Source organism: Symphodus melops (assembly GCF_947650265.1).
Source record: "Symphodus melops genome assembly, chromosome: 6".
Classification (NCBI taxonomy): domain Eukaryota; kingdom Metazoa; phylum Chordata; class Actinopteri; order Labriformes; family Labridae; genus Symphodus; species Symphodus melops.
The window spans coordinates 7,458,679-7,478,360 of record NC_136696.1 but is presented as its reverse complement, the minus strand read 5'-3'; the positions used below and the strand labels follow the sequence as shown (position 1 = coordinate 7,478,360).

Genomic DNA, 19,682 nt, shown 5'->3' with positions numbered 1-19,682 from the left:
TGTTTGTGTGTGTGAGAGAGAAAAAGGTTAACATTACTTTTGTACATTCTTGTTTCACGCTTGTGGAGATGATTTGCTGTTATTTGATGTTGATTTAATATGAGAAAATGTAATATGAAACCTTGTTGATAAAAAAAGGAAAAGGGACGGAGACTACAGATGTAAACTAGCTCTGAGCTAACTCTGGTGCAATACATCAAATGGCAACATTTATGTTTAATATTGTACATGGTCCCTTTTCAAATAAAGTTAAAGTTAACTATAGAAGTTAGCACAGTAATAATTTACCTTAAACAACTTTGATCAGTCTTAAACCCAGAGGTGAACTCTGAACATGATGCAGATGTTATAAAACCATCAAAGTGAAGGATCCTGGTATCTTATATAACCTATCTTATATTTTCATTCACACCTTGTGGTTATTGGAGTATTTCACCAGTAAGAAGGCACAGAGGAAACTTTTTGTAATCCATTTTCTGAAAACTCTAGTTTTACCACGACCAGACCCACGCCAGGCCCTAACCTCTGCCGCCGTCACATTATTATTACATCACCAAATGGAAATGCGGTCAGAAAACACTGTTCTTTTTCGTATAAGATTTGCCCTTTAAGGCTATCACTATTGGTTTATCCCTCGCACAACCGCACAGCACTGAAAAAAACTTCAGTCCCTGCCCACCTAGCGGTGGGTCTCACATCTGTGCTTGCACTGATTATAAATAGCTGTGAGCCCATATTTTGTCTCCCAGTTTTTCTTCAGCAAGTCAGCAGCATTAACATTAACTGAACTTCTACTCACCGATCAAGATGTCTGCAGGATCCGTTTGTCTCTGCCCGAAGTGCCGGACTGGCTACATCATGAGCTCCCACCCACACCTGCTGTGTGAGTCGTGCCTCGGACTGGAGCACGCCGACCTGGCGCTTATCCTGCAGACGAAGTGTCTGTTCTGTCCTCTTCTTCCCTTGAAGGAGCTGCAGCGCCGAGCAGAGTTCTTTGCTGTCGCTGCAGAGAGTGCCTTCGAAGTGGACTCCTACTCTTTGGATGATGCCATTGCCATGTTTGATGCCGGGCGGGAGTCGAACGACTCTTCCCGCTCCTCACCTGGCTCTCCAAGGGGGTCGCTTCCTGCTCCCCTCCTCCAGGCAGAGGAGCTGGGGCCGGAAGCCCCTCCAGCCGTCCACACTGGTATCCCCGTGTCGGCTACCATGTCGCTGCTTGCGATCGGAGCTCTCCTCCAGGAGCTCCCGAAGATAATTGAGATGGCGGCAGCATACAAGAATCTCTCTGTCCAGCCAGCTCAGGCTCAGCCCGCTCCTGATATCATGTCAGGAAGCTTCTGCTCTTCCCAGGTAGACGTGATCTTGTTTGGCCTCGCTTCCCGGCGATAATCCCCTATCTAACCGGTGCAACAACTCCATCCGGAAGCCTGAAAGCTCCGGTGACAACTTACCAAAGTCACCAAAGTCAAGGGTCTCACGGAGCATGGGTTCCAGCCAGTCCTGCCTTTAGATCCTGGACTCTCTGCCATCTTCAGAGTTAAATCCAACCTACTCAGCGGCCAGCATCCAGTTCCACCCTCGGCCAAGGATCAGATGACAACCAGACTCACCAACTGCAGCGTCCAACAATATTTCTCTACTGGCCTACTGGTTCACCAAGATGGCTGCAGACCCACAGCTCCCCTCCAAAACGGCGGCTGAGCTCGGCAAGGCAGCATCCACGATCCTCAACTTGTGTGCCTGCATCACTGCACTTAGTACAGCAGCCTGGATACATCAGCTGCACACACTCTTGTGGCTTCAGCTCTGCTCCTCCTTCCCTGAGGCCATAAAAAAAGAGTTGATGGGCAGTCAGGTATCATCAGTTATCATCAGTCAGGACGCCTTGTTTGTCCTTCTCTACAAGCCGTGGTGGATCAGATGCAGACAGCTGCTGAGAGAGGAGAGAGGATTCGCAAGCATACGGCACGCTCCAGACCAGACTCCCGCCAACAGCGCCAACTCCTCCTGCCCCTCCTCCGGCGTTCCCGGCCGTGCAACCTAGAAACAGAAAACACCGCCGTATGGCATGCTCCTGGTCGAACCCTCCTCAGGGACCGCCGAGGAAATAGAGCAGAAGGCAATGACTTCTTGGGGGGGTTGTATGACAATGCCTATTAACACAACGGCCCTTTTCAGGGCCACTCACAGACGTCCTGTTGAGCGTGGCTCCACTAAAGCTCAGTTTGTTCCTCAGTCCCCTGACTTAGCAACAGCTGTGACACACACAACTCCCACACTGTGTGAACCTGCTACGGTTAACCTGTCGGTTGCCGAGGAGCAGAGATTCACATCATCCAAGCAGCACGCTTCCTCTATTGCATGTAGTGAAAATCAGCTGATTTTTTCCAATAGCACAGGGAATAAGGAGCCCACGAGTGTAGGTAAGCCTCGTGTGGACCACATTAAAGCATCGCAGGCTGTGAACAGCATCTCCTCTCCTTATCATCTGATAAAGGCAACGGTCAATGCTCTACAATACACACTCAAGGGTTTTTCACGTGATGAGAAGTGTGATAATGGGCCCTCTCGGGAGAGCTCACGTATGCTGGGTGAGTTGGCACCATTTCCTTCTGTTTCTGTGTGTCCCTCTTGTGAACGGCGGCTTCCTGACGCATGCACCTCATCACAGTCTGCAAGTCGGGGGTTTGACTGAGAGTCCGTGCGTAATGCGCTTTTTGGAGTCCCCCACTCAGCCCTTTCTGTCCGAGCCCCCGATGGGTTGCCGCACGGGACACTCTGTCGTGAGCAGCAATCCATGACAACCACAAAGAAACAGATATTCTTCTATTCTTCTTTCTGCATCTTGTCCCATCTCCCCCATCCCATTTTCAAGCCCAGCACAGTTTAGCAGATGGCTGTTCCGTCATGAGCCCGGGTCTGCTGAAGATTTCTGCCTGTTAACTCATTCCCCGCCATTGACGGAATTTTCCGTCATTTGGATCCAACCGTTACCCGCCATTGACGGAAATTTCCGTCAATTGGTGTTTTCAGTGTAATACGATAGGGGGCGCTCTGACGGGTGTTGTGAAAAAGTTACAGGACTGTGGGGTCAAAAACCAACAAACAAGACCACCCGCGGGAAAGTAGAGAGGAAAAAAACAAACATTTTCTTCGTCCTTATTTTCTAGCGGTCGGTGTTCTATCAGTCTGTATATGAGTTTGACGCGCGTCAAAAAGTCAACATTAGCCGTATAGATATGAGATAAAAGCTCTTGAAGAGTACAAACATGCCGGCGCCAGCAAGGAGATATTCGGCTGCGGAAGCTACAGAGTTAATTATAAATACATACTCTGATAATTCATTTTTTGACCTCCGTGAAACTGATCTGGATGAAGACAGCAGCGGCGACAGTGAATGGAGGGATTCAGGACGTGTCAGAGGTAAGATATGATCACGTTATTTTTTGATTCACCGTGATAGCATATGCATCTGATAATTCATGAGATAACGTGACGTTGAAATAACATATCTCTCATTTTTGTACATAAACTATGTACCAAACGAATTTTTGACGGACTTTTTATTGTAATTTCCAGACACAGAGTCCAGGTCTCCAAGATCCAGGTCTCCAAGGTCCAGACATACACGTAGGTGAGTCATGATAACATATTTTATTTAGTTTGATAGTATGTTACTTGGATTGTATGATTATTAGATACTACAAGACAAGAGCATCTGCTAACTTGTGAGAGAAGATAAACAAAATAAATAATTTAGCTTTCATTTTGTACACAAACTATTTACCAAATGAATATTTGTATGACATGTTACTGTCATTTTACACACAGAGTCCAGGGATTCAAGGCCCAGGTGTCCTTTATACAGACCTACCCAAGGTGAAAAAGGTAAGATGTGATATGAAGAGGCCGAAAAATAACGTTCCTCTCTTTGTGCACATCAAACTGTTGAATAAAAAAATTGTCTTTCTAATTATTCACAGGTCGAACACAGCAAAGAGGCAGAGGTCGGACCTGTGGATCTTATGGGTGTGGTGGAGGTCAAGTACCTGGTGACCAAGCAAGAGGCCCTGTAAACCAGCCAGGTGCAGGTCCTGGTTCAGGTAATCTGATGTGGAAAGAAATGAACTGGCAGCCAAAAGACTTTCTTTTCACTGAGAATCCTGGACCTCTAAATGATGCTGCTGCTCTTGATCATATCATTCATAAGCCTGACCTTGAAATGTACTGGTCTACAGATGACCTTTTGGCCTCGCCCTACTTCAACAAGGTCATGTCCCGCAACCGGTTTGAAATCATATGGAGATTTCTACACACCAATGATTATGAATCAAGGCCAGCAAATAGCACTGACAGGTTGTACAAAGTCCGCCCTGTCTTATATTACCTTGTATCTAAATTCAGTCAAATGTATCAACCTAACACCAACATTTGCACTGATGAGGTTATGCTTCTGTGGCGTGGACGGCTAGCGTTCAGGGTACAATCCCCAAAAACCTGTCAAATATGGGTTCAAATCCTACATCCTTTGCGATTCTGACACGGGTGTTACAACATGAAACCCTATTGCGGAGAAGGCACTTCCCTGGGAGACACAGTTGTCTCTCTTCTTGATATTGAAAATAATAATATTTAAGTGTTTGTAAAAACAAAGTATTTCTGAGTGTATAAGAGAAGAAAAATGTATAATATAGTTTGTAAATGTTGTAGTGCTACACTATTCAAAGAAAATGTATAATTTTATGTAATCATTTTTATTTATTTTAGTTATTTATTTTAAAATATAACTGTAGTTGTCAAATGAAAGCAACAAGAATCCAAATGTAAACTCAAAATCACTTTTTTTTCTTGAAAATAAGTGTGTTTTACAAAAGTGCTGTTTTCTCAGCTTTTTGTCCGGAATGTTGTTTTTTTGTGAAAATGGCCGATATTCAAGTGCTGATAAAAAAAAGATTGAATGAAGTTTGAATAAAATAGTTTTTTGTATATGAAAGCAGAGGCTCTGATCTTTCTTTTGATGTATTCAAAAAAATATTCTGTGAGTCTTGAAAGATTGGTGAAAATGGTGAAAAAGGCTGGCGCTGGCTGGCAAACATTCTAGAATTCACTGGCGGGGAAAGTGTTAAAAGGAAGTTTTTTCTTGCCACGCTATGATGGATTAAGCTGGGCTCTTAATATAGCCATAAGTAAGGTCCTTTACCTGCTTTTTGTAAACATAACAATGAGCATGGTCTTGTTACCTGCTCTTTTGTTAATGTTAACAGACAAACAGTGTCTTGAGATAACGCCTGTTATGAATTGACGCTATATAAATAAAGATTGATTGATTGATTGATTGATAAATGCACCCCTGCTTTCAGAGCATTACTCTGAGTTGCAATGTGTATGTTTGATGGATGGACACGGTGATCAGCAGAGGTTACACACTGTAGTTCACCTCGACCCCCCCTTGTTTCCGTGGGATTCTAGAAACAATCCTGTCATCTCGGGAACAGAGCTGGAAACGGAGCTACAGGAGCTCCTAATGAAAAATGCCATTTCCAGCGTTCCTTGAGGAGAGGAAAATAAGGGCCATGATGCACGTTATTTTTCGGTCCCCAAAAAGACAGGGGGAATGAGACCTGTCCAGGACCAGAATCATCACGTTTTGATTCACAGACAACCAAGTGACATCAGCTTACATAAATCGCCAGGGAGGCGTGTGATTGGCGCAGCTGTAGGACATAACCAGACGGCTGTTGTGCTGGGCACACACACACCTTCTCTCCATCTCCATTACAGAGAACTATCACAAGGGCTTCCCCTGTCTGCTCAGCGCTTATCACACTGGCTGTGAGATGCTTTTTCACAGGCTTATCTGTCATCTGGCACCTCCAGTGAACGTCAAAGCTCACTCCACCAGGGGCATTTCTTCCTCTATGGCTCTACACAGAGGAATGACAGTAGAAGATATCTGCTCTGCAACTTCATGTTCATTCATTCGTTTCTATTTACGGAATGTTTCCCTTTTCTCGATGACTCACTCCGTTCTGAGTGTTTTGTCTGAGTGAGTTTTTCCTTTGTGACATTTCTCCTCCTCTATCTGTCTGTGTATGGAGTGCAGATTGTTGTTTACATTATTCTTTAATTAATTGTTATCATGTTGTTCATATTCATCAAAACAGTTGGTTATTACCCGGCCTTAACCCATCTTTAATGTGTTTCCATTCAATATACCGCGCCATGGAGGCGCTTATGAACATGTGCGTTGACGCACATTCCAGCGGCTGGACGTGGATCAGTTTGGATCTTTATTATATCAGGTGTGCTGTGCTTGTGGTACCGAACAGACCCAGTGAGGCATAGACCACATTCTTCTTCACCTTTAAACAAATAGCGATAGCATTAAAGGGCGAAGCCTATATGAAATAGAACGTTAGTTACGTAAATGTTACTCAAGATTTTATGAGTATAGGCGCAGCCCTTTAAGTTATGGGCCTCACTGTTTCCGTAAATGGCTGAAGCTGTTTAATGGGAGACAATATATAGGCTCACAGCTATTTATAGTCAGAGCGAACCCAGATGTGAGGACTAAAGTTTTTTCAGTGCTGTGCGGTTGCACAAGGGACAGACCAATAGCGATAGTCTTAAAGGGCTGCGCCTACACTCAGAATCTGGAGTTACAATACATAACTAACGTGATCACATTTTACTAAGCCCTTTATGAATTCTCCTAGCACCTTTCCTTAACCCTTTGACGTTTTCACAGGGTTAAGGTAAAGTGGATCGTGAAAGTAGATACGAGGGACAATCTAAATGCACCCTATGGTTGGACATGAGTTAGTAAAACCAAAATGGAATATTGAGTTTGTCTGATATTGCGTTATTATTTTAGAACAGTTTGAGTGTTTTGAGTTAATATCTTGTTCATTTTTCTTTTAATTACATTGGTAATGGAGTTTTTTTCTTTGTGGGGTTTTGTCATTTAATGTAAGTATGTGCACTTTTTGTAAAATGGTAAATGAACTTGAGCTTATATAGGGCTTTTTTAGTCTTCTGACTACTTAAAGCACTTTTACACTGCATATCACACCTACTGTACCCATTCATACCCTTTCACACACTATCAACCAGATGTAACTTATCCATTCATACACAGGGATTAAAGTAAAAAAAATGTTTTTGATTTGGCATGCCCAACCCACATGGTGTGCATTATATAGTGCTTTAATAGTAGCCCACTACATCCAAAGTGCTTTCCCGGCTCAAGCGCCTGCCACATTGGCACCTGCACACACACCTATAAATCAGAATGACTATTAGAGATATTTTATCTCACAGAACCAATTGCCTGAACTTCAGCATCAATGACAGAAACAAAATCATTTTCAGGTTGGTCAGAACTGATCAATTCACTGTTAACAAGCACCATTGTTTTCTCCTACTAATTTACGTTGGTCTCAAAAAGGCCCTGAAGAATATGGTCAAACTTTTAGTGGTCAAACCTTCTAGGTTTCAATAATTTCAAGAAGGGTTTTACAAAGCTTATTTAAGAAATAATTGTCCACATAGGATTCCAGTGCACATTTTATTTAAACCTCACTAAAATAGACTTCAGTAAACATTTTAGAGGCAGGCAGAGAGGAGGTTGCCTTGTGTTTAGCATCTGCAGCATGCTAAACACTTTCTTGCCATAAGGGATTTTTTTTTATGGCAAATCACGCACATACACACCTGACAAAGTCATCTTTTTGCACCATGTGCGAAACGGCTTTCCATCCTCCCCCGCTTCATCCAACTAAGCCCATCTCCTTTTGTTTTTTATTGTCCTGTTGATTTGGCCAGTGTCAGCACCCTTCAGCAAACAACGACTCGATGCGGTCATTAGGCCAATCAAGTTAGCTCGGAAAGTTTTACGAACTACGCTTGCTGAATCCAAACAAACAACAAATCAAAATGAGAAACGCCCCACAATATTCTACCCTAAACATTACAGTAGAATAGCGAAATGTCTACTGCTACAACAGCTACTGCAGAACGACAAAATGTCAACGTGAAAAGCAGGACATTTCTTACCTTACAAACTGATCTTTATCCATGGCCAAACCATATCCATATCTGGTCTGTATCCACACAGCTATTGCTTTTGAGTTAGGCCTACCAAAGATATGAGTTACTGCCGTATATCACGATGTAAACAACTGAACACTTGACGTTCAGTGTGCCATTCTCACAGGGGCGGACTCTGTTTCTGAATGGTTGCTAAAGAGGAAAGGAGCTGCATTTGTTTGTTCAGCCATAGACTGGATGGCAGCTGATAGAGGGCGCTAGAAACGCACAGAGACCAGGCACGTGGATTCACACTGCAAACGAATGCTTACGACGCGCTTTAGGAATGCTTACGAATTTCGGCAGCCTGTACATTCACACCAGTCTATGCAAAAAAAAAAATCTGTCTCATAATTTTAATTTGACGGAATTCCGTCATGTAGATGGAAAACTTTAATCCCTGAATACACTGCCACCAAAACTGCGGAAGCAATTTGAAATTAAGTGTCTTGCCCAAGTATCGGACTCTACCACTGAGCCACAATGCTGTAAATAGAGGTCACATTATATTTATAGGATTGTGTGTATTTAAAACAAGAGGCAAGAGCTTAACACACTTGTATGGTATCAAACACACATTTATCCATGCATAACACCACCAGAAATGTGCAAATAACACCACCAGACTGATTTCTACAGTTTCTGGGGAAACTTACTGAGCTCATAGATTTCAACTATCTCCCCTTAAATGAAAATATTGTTGGAGCTCTATCTCAGCTGTGCATTTTTTACTACCAAATAACAGAATCTAATGCAATGCATGTTTGATATTAAAATACAGCAGGAATTAGACTATTACACAACTTCTTGTAGTTGGGGAAGCTGAGTATTATATATTGATTTGTTCTTAGCCAATCCATGATGTAACTACAAATATTGCGAATACGTTGTTCTGAGGAAAATCAAAACCTCAAGAACTTCTGAAGGTGCTCATGATTAACACTGGTTCTTTCAAATATAGCAATGAGCATTAAAAAATCATTAACCTGCTCTTTTGTAACACAACAATGAGTAAGGGTTTTTACCTGATATTTTGAATTGAAAGAATATAAATACAGATTAACTTTTGATGTTAAAATGTGTATACTGTGGGGCCACTGGTGGCAGTGCGCGCGCTCCCATGCATCGAGGCAACAGTCCTCACGTGGGCGGCCCGGGTTTACGTCCGGCCTGTGGCTCCTTTTTATATTTTATACATCACATCCTATATTCTTGCCTCCTGCTTGAGCAGCAGCTGCTGGTTACCTGCTCATTGTGAAGGAGAAGGGCAGGTGAGTTATTTGAAGTGACACTTATCGTACCTATTAATATGATGTTATAAACCACCGTAATGTAAAAAAGAACAACAAAGACACAGCTCAGACACCAAAAAGAAGAGGAAAAATCTGGAGAAGACAAAGATAATGAGCCGCACGGATCAATGACTTATCAGTTGTAGTCAAGCTAGCTTGTTGTGAATGGATGATAGTAACCTTAGTAGATCCTTATTCCTAATCAATAGCTTGAGTTAACACCAGTTTTATTTACTGTACTTTCACTTGGGATAGCTCATTCAGATAAACAGAATACCCAGTAAGAAGTACAGTTATTTTGTTCTTATGTTGTTCAGGGCACAAAACCTACTTCTATAGTTATTGTAGTGCTGTCAGTCGATTAAAAAAATGTATGTAATTAATTACAGGATTTGTAATTAATTAATCTAATTAATCTCATTTTATTCTCATATCTGCTTAAGGTCCCCAAATAAAGAATTCAAATTTCATGACATTACAACATTGTAGTGCGCAACTAATAAAATGAATTAACTAAGATGAGATTTGAAATCACATTTTTATTAGTGATTGAATTCGACGTTTTTATTGCATAATCACGATTCACTATCTCACAGCCTAATTCTGATAATTTGTTTTATTAAAATGTTTTTTTGTTGTTTTTTTTAAATTAAGTAACGATGCCTTGTCTCATTTCTTTCTTCAAATCTTTCATCTTTGACTTTACAAATGAACCGAGCTGCGTCCTCCAGCAGAGTTTGTGCTGCTCGTGAGCTGCTGTATGGACGCAACATTGTCACCTCAGTCCTGCTGTTTTGTTTGGCTAGCAAGACATGTTTGAAGTGATGTGCCACTGACAAGTATGGGTCCTTCAATAGGCCAAGTTTGAAACACGCATTTCTTACAGTCTATAGTTTCTGGGTAAAATTTAGATTGAATTTTTTATTCAAGTGTGCTATAATTAATTTAGCGTCATTTTTTATAACGTGTTAATTTGCGGTGTAATTAATTAGTCTAATTAAAGCGTTAAAGTGACAGCTCTATTTATTTATTTTTAAGATTTATTTTTGGCATTTTGCCTTTATTATAGAGGGAGGAAAGTGGACAGAGGCGGAAATCAGGGAGAGAGAGTGGGGAAAGACATGCGGAGCCACAGGCCAGACACGAACCCGGGCCGCCCGCGTGAGGACTATAGACTATACATGGGGACGCGCGCACTGCCGCTGCGCCACCAGAGCCCCCAAAAGCTCTATTTATTGACATCTTTGTTCTCCTTAGTAGCTTTTACCCTGAAATGTTTTTAAATGTTCAAAGAAATTCTATAAATTGAATAGCATCAAAAGCAAAAAAGAACAGCTATGAGCCAGTTTACAATAATTAAATAAGGGGGATAAAAAAATACAAAGACTTAAATAATACAAGGCATAAACACTATGTACACTTTTGCTCATGGAAAGACAGGAATCAAAACACACACAGTGTGTAACCTTAATGATAAGGTGATTACAGTACAGAGTAGAGCTGCAGCTATCGAATATTTTAGTAATCGAGTATTCTATCGAATATCCCGTCGATTAATCGAGTAATCGAATAAATCATACTTTTGCTTAATTAAGGTTTAACTCGTCTTGGGTCGTCCCTACAAACCTGCTTCTTTGCAGTTACTATGGAAACGCCTGCTTGTTACAGCCAACCACCTCTGCTCTACAACTGCTGATGATGCTCACCATATAACTGACAGGGTCCCAAATTCACTTTCTGATTCAAGGCGGCAGGTAGATGAAAAATACAGGCCAAACACGTTTTAATGGCTGAAATAACAAATAGTGTTTTGTGTAGCCGACACATCTGTACATTTAACTGAGAAAGCATTATGTTCTGTTGAATCAATCACAGAATCAATCATTATATGTCAGATAAGGAAATTGAGAAACTTTAAATACATATTTGCTAAATTATTATTCCACAAACAAGTTCTGTGTTGATTTAGCTTTGAAGACATCAGACATTTCATATTATCAGCCTGTATATTGTTAAAAGTGTATCTCTGTCTGCTCCTGCAGCGCGCTCACAGACTACAGAGACAATAGACGTGTCTATGACAGAGACTGTGAGAGGACGTTGCTATCGTTATGTTAGCTGCAAACACGGAGAGAGTGAACGGAGAAAAGCCAACCGTTTGACCGGATCACGTGTTCCCGACTCGGTCGTATGGATCACGGATCAACTGTGAGCTGACTAAAAGTTAAAAGGGCACGCCGCGCTCGCGTGTGTGTGCGTGTGTGCGCGCGCGTGTGTGTGTTAACGCTGTGTGTAAGAGAGAGGAGCAGGTAGCTGCAGCTACATTAAACGTGTTTTATACTCATACCAAAGTTTTGATGATGCAAAAAAAAACTTAACGAAGCCTCGAGGCAGCGAAAATTCCTCTATGAATTTTTGTAATCGAATTATTTGAGTTATTCGAGGAATCGTTTCAGCTCTAGTACAGAGTCATGTCATGTGGCGGTGATGTTGTTAAACAGTCTGACTGCAGATGGGATGAATGACCTGCGGTAACGCCCAGTCTTGCAGGGTGGGTGTCTCAGTCTGCTGCTGAAGGAGCTAATCAGAGACCCCACAGTGTCATGCAGGGGGTGAGAGGGATTGTCCATGATGGATGTCAGCTTCACTAACATCCTCCTCTTATGCTATCATACCAACAGTTATTACAGGTAATAAGTCTGCTGAGACTAGGTAACAATCGATTCCAGACTAGCTGCCTCTCCCACTTCAAACAACACCCATGTCCTTTGGTCACTTGCTATCATTGCTTATCAGCAAAATGGTAAAGGCCTCATATTGGGTAAGCCTGGGGCCACCAAATTACTAAAACTGACTGGTTTTGGTCTGTAAATCTGCTCTGAAAGTTGTGAAAGATGTATCTTCACTGGCTGCTGCAATTAAATGAGAGTATAAAGTCCTACCTCTTAATGCTGGATGCAAGTGTATTGACAGGGTTCCATGTAACACAGTCCAATTTAGAGGCCATTTGACAGACATTTCCTCCACTGTTGGAAAAAACACAAAAACAACTGATGAGTAGTGCAGTAAATTGTCATTTAGACAAGTAAAGTGTTTGCATTTATTTTTAGCCATATTTTTGCACTGTGAATGTGCTGTACATACGGTATATACTGTATGTCTATGACAGAGACTGTGAGAGGACGTTGCTATCGTTATGTTGGCTGCAAAAACGGAGATAGTGAATGGCGAAAAGCCAACCGTTTGACCGGATCACGTGTTCCCGACTGGGTCGTATGGATCACGGATCAACTGTGTGCTGACTAAAAGTTAAAAGGGGCGAGCCGCGCTCGTGTGTGCGTGTTAGCGCTGAAGTGTCTGTGTGTAAGAGTCAGAGTGCAGCAGAGAGACGAGCAGGTAGCTGCAGCTACATTAAACGTGTTTTATACTCACAGCATAGTTTTGATGACGAAAAAAATAAATAAATAAATAAACGAGGCCTCGAGGCAGCAAAAATTCCTCTATGAATTTTTGCTATTGAATTATTCGAGTTATCGTTTCAGCTCTATAAGAATCTGTATCCGTAGACTGCTCTAGTTTTGAGTCCTAAAACCAGGAAGTGAGTTAGCATTTTAGCACAATGGGTTCGTTGCTCTAAAAGTCAATGGGGATTTTGAATGGGTTTGTGGCTAGACGCCTGAAATAAGGTCCATCCGTCCGTCCATCCACCCATCCATCCATCCATCCATCCTTTAGAGATAAGTTCTCCGTAATCCTCCTTACAAGTAAGTATTAAGTATTCTTGCATATTAGGTTAATAAACAACTTATTAAGCTGATTTTTAGCTATCTTGTCAAATCCGCTCATTAGATCGATGAAGCATAACGGTCGCGATGTCATAATAAACCGACCGCGATGTAGTTCGCTAGAGCATAACGTTAGCTTTTTACTTCTCTCGGCTGCATTAACTCTTCAAACTTCATATAAATTATGTTTATCTGTAAAGATTATCCCCCTGAACAAAACAGCTACGCATCAGAAACGTGTGTTTGAGCTTATTTTCTGCAATCCAAATTCCAGTGCAAAAATCCTATAGGTAAATTTTTGTATAAACCACCAGCGCCATTTTTTCAGGTTGGCCTACAAAAATACGTCATTACTATACCAGTCTATAGAGGTTAGTAAAAAACCACCATATATTTCAAGTCAAACATCTAAACGTAGTTGATTTAAAAATTAAGAAAATCCCGCTTTTTGTATTAACTATTTAATTTAAACATGTTTTCTTTAACTATGTGGGTTATTAAACCCTTTATCTTTGGCAAAAAATGAACTAAACAAACTATTTTTAAGCTAAGTTAGCAACATAAGCAGATACAGATCCAACAGATGCTGGTGAAAGTAATAATACGATTACTTTCTGTAATAATAATAATAGAAAGTAATCGTAAAAGATGCACATAGTACTAAAGTCATATCTGCTATCACTAGTTACTTCAGGTTTATGTACATTTACATGAAAATTGATGGTAATAATTACTAATGTGTGGAGTATGTGTGTGTTTCTCTTAATTACTGTGGGGTTGGTAAATGAATCTGTTTCATTAAGGTTTCTGTCTGTTACTGTTAGTCACATAGGAAGGTTTCTAAATTTACTCTTAGGAAGGCTTTTAAATCTGGTTTGGGGTTATTGGAGGGAGGGGGACAGCGGGTGTGTATTGTACCTAATGTCTTGTGTCTTGTATACTGCTACTGGATGCCTTGAATTTCAGTCGGGATCAATAAAGTATCTGTCTGTCTGTCTGTCTGTCTGTCTGTCTCTTTTCTCTGATTCTTTTCCTTGTCTAAGATGTTGTGTATCTCATTGTAATTGATTGTTTTTTATTATTCTCATTTTAGACACAAAGAAGAAGAAATATGGCTGATACAAATACCTGAATGTCTCATACATCTTTCATACTGTATCCATGCCATCTCACCCAATGGTGTCCCTTACTTTTTTTTACTTCACAGCAAACATTGATTTGAGTCTTTTCTCTCCTGTTTTAAGCTGTAAAAAAATAGAATTTCTCATGTTCTTCAAGGGCAATGACAAAAGTCACAGCTGGGAAACAAATAGCTTTAAAAGTACTTCAACACTTGAGTGTTTAACATTTAATGCAGGTTAGTGTTAAAGAAAGCATGCAAATAAAGTGAGTAGAGTGGCATGATACAGACATGACTGAGAAAGCAATTACATTATCCTCATTCACATGAAATGTCCCACTAGTCTTGTAACTTACTTTAACAAATAAAGATTTTGCTTAAAAACATAGTGTGGTATTTTAAGTTACTTTCTTTCACTTGATTGTGGGTTATACAGGTTTGAAAGAGGCAAATAAACGCACAGTATTTTAAAGTTATTGCCGATTAATCTAAATATAACAAAAAAAATGTGGCTTATAAGAAAAACCTCAGTATTTAACAAGGCCTCTGTTTTCTTCCATTCATCTTTTGAATGAACTGTCAAACATTGCTCAGGAGGTGCAAGCGGTGTCCTCTGTGGCTCAGGCGCACAAATAGAAAATATGAATATATGATTTTGGGAGAAACTTAATGTTCATGCCTTCTTTTATTGAGCCGGTTTTTGTAGTTTGTGTCAGATTTTGTCAAGTTATATTTCATTACACCACTGTTGATTGTTGATATTTGTGTTCACGGTTAATCAGAAAGAAATGATATTGAATCAATGCTTACATTAGTTTTGTCCTGATAGCTAGAGAAATATTCTGTTCAATATATATATATATATATATATATATATATATATATATATATATATATTCATATTGTACCTTATTATACAGTATTATGAATATCAGACTGCTTGGTGACATGGTACTCTCTATAACACACTCTTCACACTGTAAACATGTACACATTAGTAATGATACAGGCCAGATTCATATTATCTAGCTTTGTTTTTGTCCTCGATATTTTTTTTTTAAACCTTACCATACCTATTTATTTTTTATGAAACCGTACAGTCAATGAACTGCATCTATGATTTTTATTATGATTTAATGATTTTAAATACAATTCCAATCACAGAAACAATATAACAATATCAAGAAACATAGCATGTCAGTTATTAGGTTTGATCATGTTAAAAAGTAACATATCATTCCTGATAAGTAATCTAGCTTAGACTGCTAATATGTTAGCTTGCTAGATAACACTTGAACCAATGGCACATAAATCACACTATTACTTACCGAAAAAACTGCAAAGATCCCTTAGAGTTATCAGGTCCGTTAGATTAGTTTAATGCAGAACAGCTTTTACCAGCTCAAAAAAAGACGAAAAAAACTGAACAGAAAAGCTCTGTGGCGTCTCGGCTTCACTTCACGATGTAACTGTTATTTATCAACAGAGCTACACAAGATCCGCGGCTGTCAATCATCGTCATGTATGACGTAAAATCCCGTTTTTAACCTCAAATAACTTATTTAAAACAAACTTTACAAAAAATGAGCATTTGAACAACATGTAGGTTGCCAATAACTAATGATAAAAAATATGTGACGACTATTTTAACTTCACAGTTTGACCCACATCCCATCTGTTATCATTGAGGAGGCGGGGTTTATGACCTATACTGCAAACATAAAAGCTTAACTTCACCGGGGACCTTGTCCCGTCCATTATTTTTACAGTCTATGGCTTGTACCTACAAGTAGAGAGCATAGCTCACTGAAGAAAAAAGTCCTTGTGGCGGGCATACAGTGTGATTTTCTTTCTCCTATTTTGGGCGGTATTTCTGAGTCATGCAGAGAATTGCAAGAATTCAGCCTGAATTTTGGCTTAGTCATGACTTGTGTAGTATACAGGGGGCAGCCCTCCTGACAAGCTCCTGACCAGCAATCGGCTGGTCGCCTGAAAATCAAATGCTCTGTTGCAAATCCAGTACTCTTAAGCAAGACTTTCATGTCCAAAATAAATGACCAAAAGAATGCAATGGTCGTATCACCAAAGCAGAGCAGCGCATTTCTACAACCGAAGACAGTATTACCAAAATACAAGGTTTTGGTTATTGGAAAACTTTCAGAAATTGAAGTAGACAGGATGTAGAATAATGTAACTTTTGGTCTCTACATATAAATGAGTGTAGATATTTGTGTTGTGATAGGCACAACATATGTATCTTTGATTTGGGTTTTCTTTGAATAAGAGATACCATTATCTTGGACAGAGTCTTATGCGTTTAATGCAAGAGAGATTTTTAGAGAGGTGGGGGGGGGGGTTCTGTTTGTTATATAAGGTATGTGGTTAGTGTGTTCAATTGCATTTTTTTTGTCTATGCTTAAAATCAATAAAGAAATTGTGAACAAAAGAAGTGCTATAGTACTTAGTATAGTACTAGTATAAAATATAAGAAAAAGAGCAAAGATGGTGCTGAAAAAGCCAGAATTTAAGACAGAAAGCAGATGCGACAAACTTGAGATGTTCTTTATTAAACAACTTTGCAACTCGCTGTAAAGTGCAAGGTGGAGATGGCACAGGTCAGCTAGCTGTGCAAGATCAAGATGGCAGATATGCAACACAAAACACGCAAACCACTGTCCAATTTCACGACTCAAGTCAATGAATTGTAAATAATAATAATAATAATACATTGTGTGGTGTTTATAGCCTAATCTATACAATACACATAAGGCCTGATTTACTAAACATTTGCATGTATGTTTTAGCATGTGCAAACTTGATACCACCAGCAAAAAATGTGCTATCTGATCTACTAACAGCGTGCAGTGAGGATTGCGTCTTTCCTATGAGCAGAACAACTCGTATTGTCCAAATAGCACATTTGCCTTAATGAATATGCAACACGAGGCGTTTCTGCCTCAGCGTGCAAAATACTGGGAGGAGAAAATGCAAAGAAGTTAAGTTAGTATACACGCAATGCGATTTACCAAGCCAGGCAAAAACTGTGGTGATTGTCTAAATTTAACACCTTTGAATGGAACGTGCTAATCCTAGAGCCCAGTGTTACGCACTGCAAGCTGCAGTTAGGAGGAGACATAGGCACAATAAAAGACGTGTTAACATGTTTAAATGACAGAAAAATAAATGGTATGCATTAATTTTAATTTAAAAGAAACACCATGATTAAACTATAACTGAATATTCACAGCCTCCGCATTCTAAAGAATTTCGACATTGACACTTATGTCGTCCTATTTCCCTCTTCTCGCCACAATACATTTTAAATTGGGCATTTCCTTTTTCTCGGGTTCCTTTTTCTCTGGTGCGCTCCGGAGCGCTTCTATTGAGCGCGCTCGTCTCTTCACTCTACATCCCCTCCCCTGCTGCTGCACTGTGGGACGGTTGGATTGGGGGGCTCGCCATGCATGAACCCCCAACTTCAGTACCTGTTGACATGGCATTTATGTCTGATCAGACACAGCGCTGACCAGCTTCTGGTGTGCAACGATGGCACAAGTGACTGATCAACACTGAGCACTAGTGCCACAGAGGACTCGCACCTCTTGCGACTCGCACCTCCTGCGCAATGTATGACAATTCATTCAAATTGTCATACATTGTCACACACAATTCATATGTTTAAGACCAAGGTTTTCTTATAATCCACGTTTTTCTTTTCTTATATTCATATTTACAAAAGAAAAACTATTTGAAAATACTGGACGTTCATTTGCCTCTCACCTATTACCAAATATTACCTATTTTGCGCTTGCAGTCGTCCTGCTTCCCATCCAAACTCTCTGTGAAGTAAACCAGTAGAACACGCAAAAGCCTGACTCAAATACAACTGCCTCCACAGGATTTGCACCTGACGTCAATTCATGCAAATGTTCTTAGTAAATCGTCAGCAAAACGCCCACAAGCCAAATGTGCAAACTTTTGCAATGAACACAGAATTTAGTACTCTTTAATTAGTAAATCAGGCCCATAATTTCTTTGCAAGTAGTGTGTTAAAATAAGAATTAAGTGTAAAACACTGCAATGTTGTCCCTTAGCAGCAGAAGCTCCTCAAATAATTTCTTGTGACAGTAAGTGGATGGTAAATGGACTTGAGCATATAACGCTTTTCTTGTCTTCTGACTACTCAAAGCGCTTTTACACTGCATGTCACAGCTACACATTCATAGCCTTTCACACACTGATGGCAGTGGTTGCTTTGTAGTATCATCCATCAGCAGTAACTAATCCCTTCATAAAAGAGCAATGCGGGGTTAAATGTCTTGCCCAAGGACACATCTGACATGTTGCTCAGCTAGGGATCGGACCCTCGACCTTTTGGTTGAAAGACAACAGCTCTACCAACTGAGCTACAACTAATGGTGGCTCAGTTGGTACTAACTAAATGTTAAAATTACTGTTTTTTTTATTAAAATTCATTAATGTTTTCATAGAAAGAAGTACAGTCTAAATGCGCAGAATGGTTGAGTCTGCCCTGCGACTCTCCAATGGATTGGAGACTCTCTCTCAAGAGTGAGAGTGAGGGATGTTGCAGGCTGAAGTTAAACCAGGGTATATAGGAATTCAGCCAAGACTATCATTTGGATCATATTTGTGTTTTATGTATAAATGTATTTTATTAAGCCCCTACATTGGAACGGTTTCATATGACCCTATCTCGTAAAAATATAACATTACAGTATAAAGTAGTCCACTTTGGAGCAATCATTAGTGCCTTCCCAGCAAGCTACAGTAACATTTGTGATAACAGATTCATTGTAAACTCTCAATTCATATTATATTGTGCTTGTCACGCTAGCATTAAAACTGAAACTGCTACTTCTTCCTAAAAATACTTTTTTTTTTATGTCAGACAAGTGAGAAAATTGATACAGTAATGTAGTATTGGAAGAATCAAAGTGAACTCAGAACTGAGAAGAACTAATACACCCTGGAAATAATACAGGGTTTATTTATCTCCCATTTTCGGGGTGTAAATCAAAGCATATAGTTTAAAGTTTCAATGGGTCATTTGTGTGATGGAGGTATGGATACAGAAATTCTTTGATTAGTTTTTGCTGTGGTAGGCCCAATGTAAAATCTTTTCCTAATGTAATGCTGGTATCTAGTGCATTAAGATTTAATCTCCAAGAACATGTTAACATTGAATACTGAATCCATATTTCCAGAGCCATAACACTAGTGTTGCTAAAATATAAATAAAAAAATGAGGGCTGTCAAGCGATGAACTGCATATATGTCATTAGTTTAACTTCATTGATCACACATTTTGCATTTAAAAATATTAATTGTATGGCATTAATTTTGAATTTTTGTATTGTCTTAAAGGGATACTTCACC

At 40.0% G+C, this 19,682-nt stretch overlaps 1 protein-coding gene and 1 long non-coding RNA gene across 7 annotated transcripts in view; one reads left to right on the top strand and one right to left on the bottom strand.

Annotated features, from left to right (window-relative positions):
* LOC306824879 overlaps positions 1-14,549 on the top strand; it is an 88,088-nt gene extending 73,539 nt beyond the window's left edge. Inside the window, exon 3 of the long non-coding RNA XR_013779185.1 lies at positions 14,488-14,549. This is a non-coding gene — a long non-coding RNA (uncharacterized lncRNA). The remainder of the gene's footprint in view (positions 1-14,487) is intronic.
* The window catches only part of wt1a (WT1 transcription factor a), a 79,709-nt gene that overhangs the window by 31,290 nt on the left and 28,737 nt on the right, over positions 1-19,682 (bottom strand). For 2 of the 6 annotated variants that reach the window (XM_079345253.1, XM_079345254.1), the window contains exon 4: positions 12,323-12,406. The exons of 2 other annotated variants lie outside the window; for them this stretch is intronic. In XM_079345253.1, coding sequence (XP_079201379.1) covers positions 12,323-12,406 — 84 coding nt within the window. Of the gene's footprint in view, positions 1-12,322; positions 12,408-15,613; positions 15,937-19,682 lie in introns of those variants that run through there. 2 more of the 6 variants (XM_079345257.1, XM_079345258.1) reach the window with 2 other exon arrangements.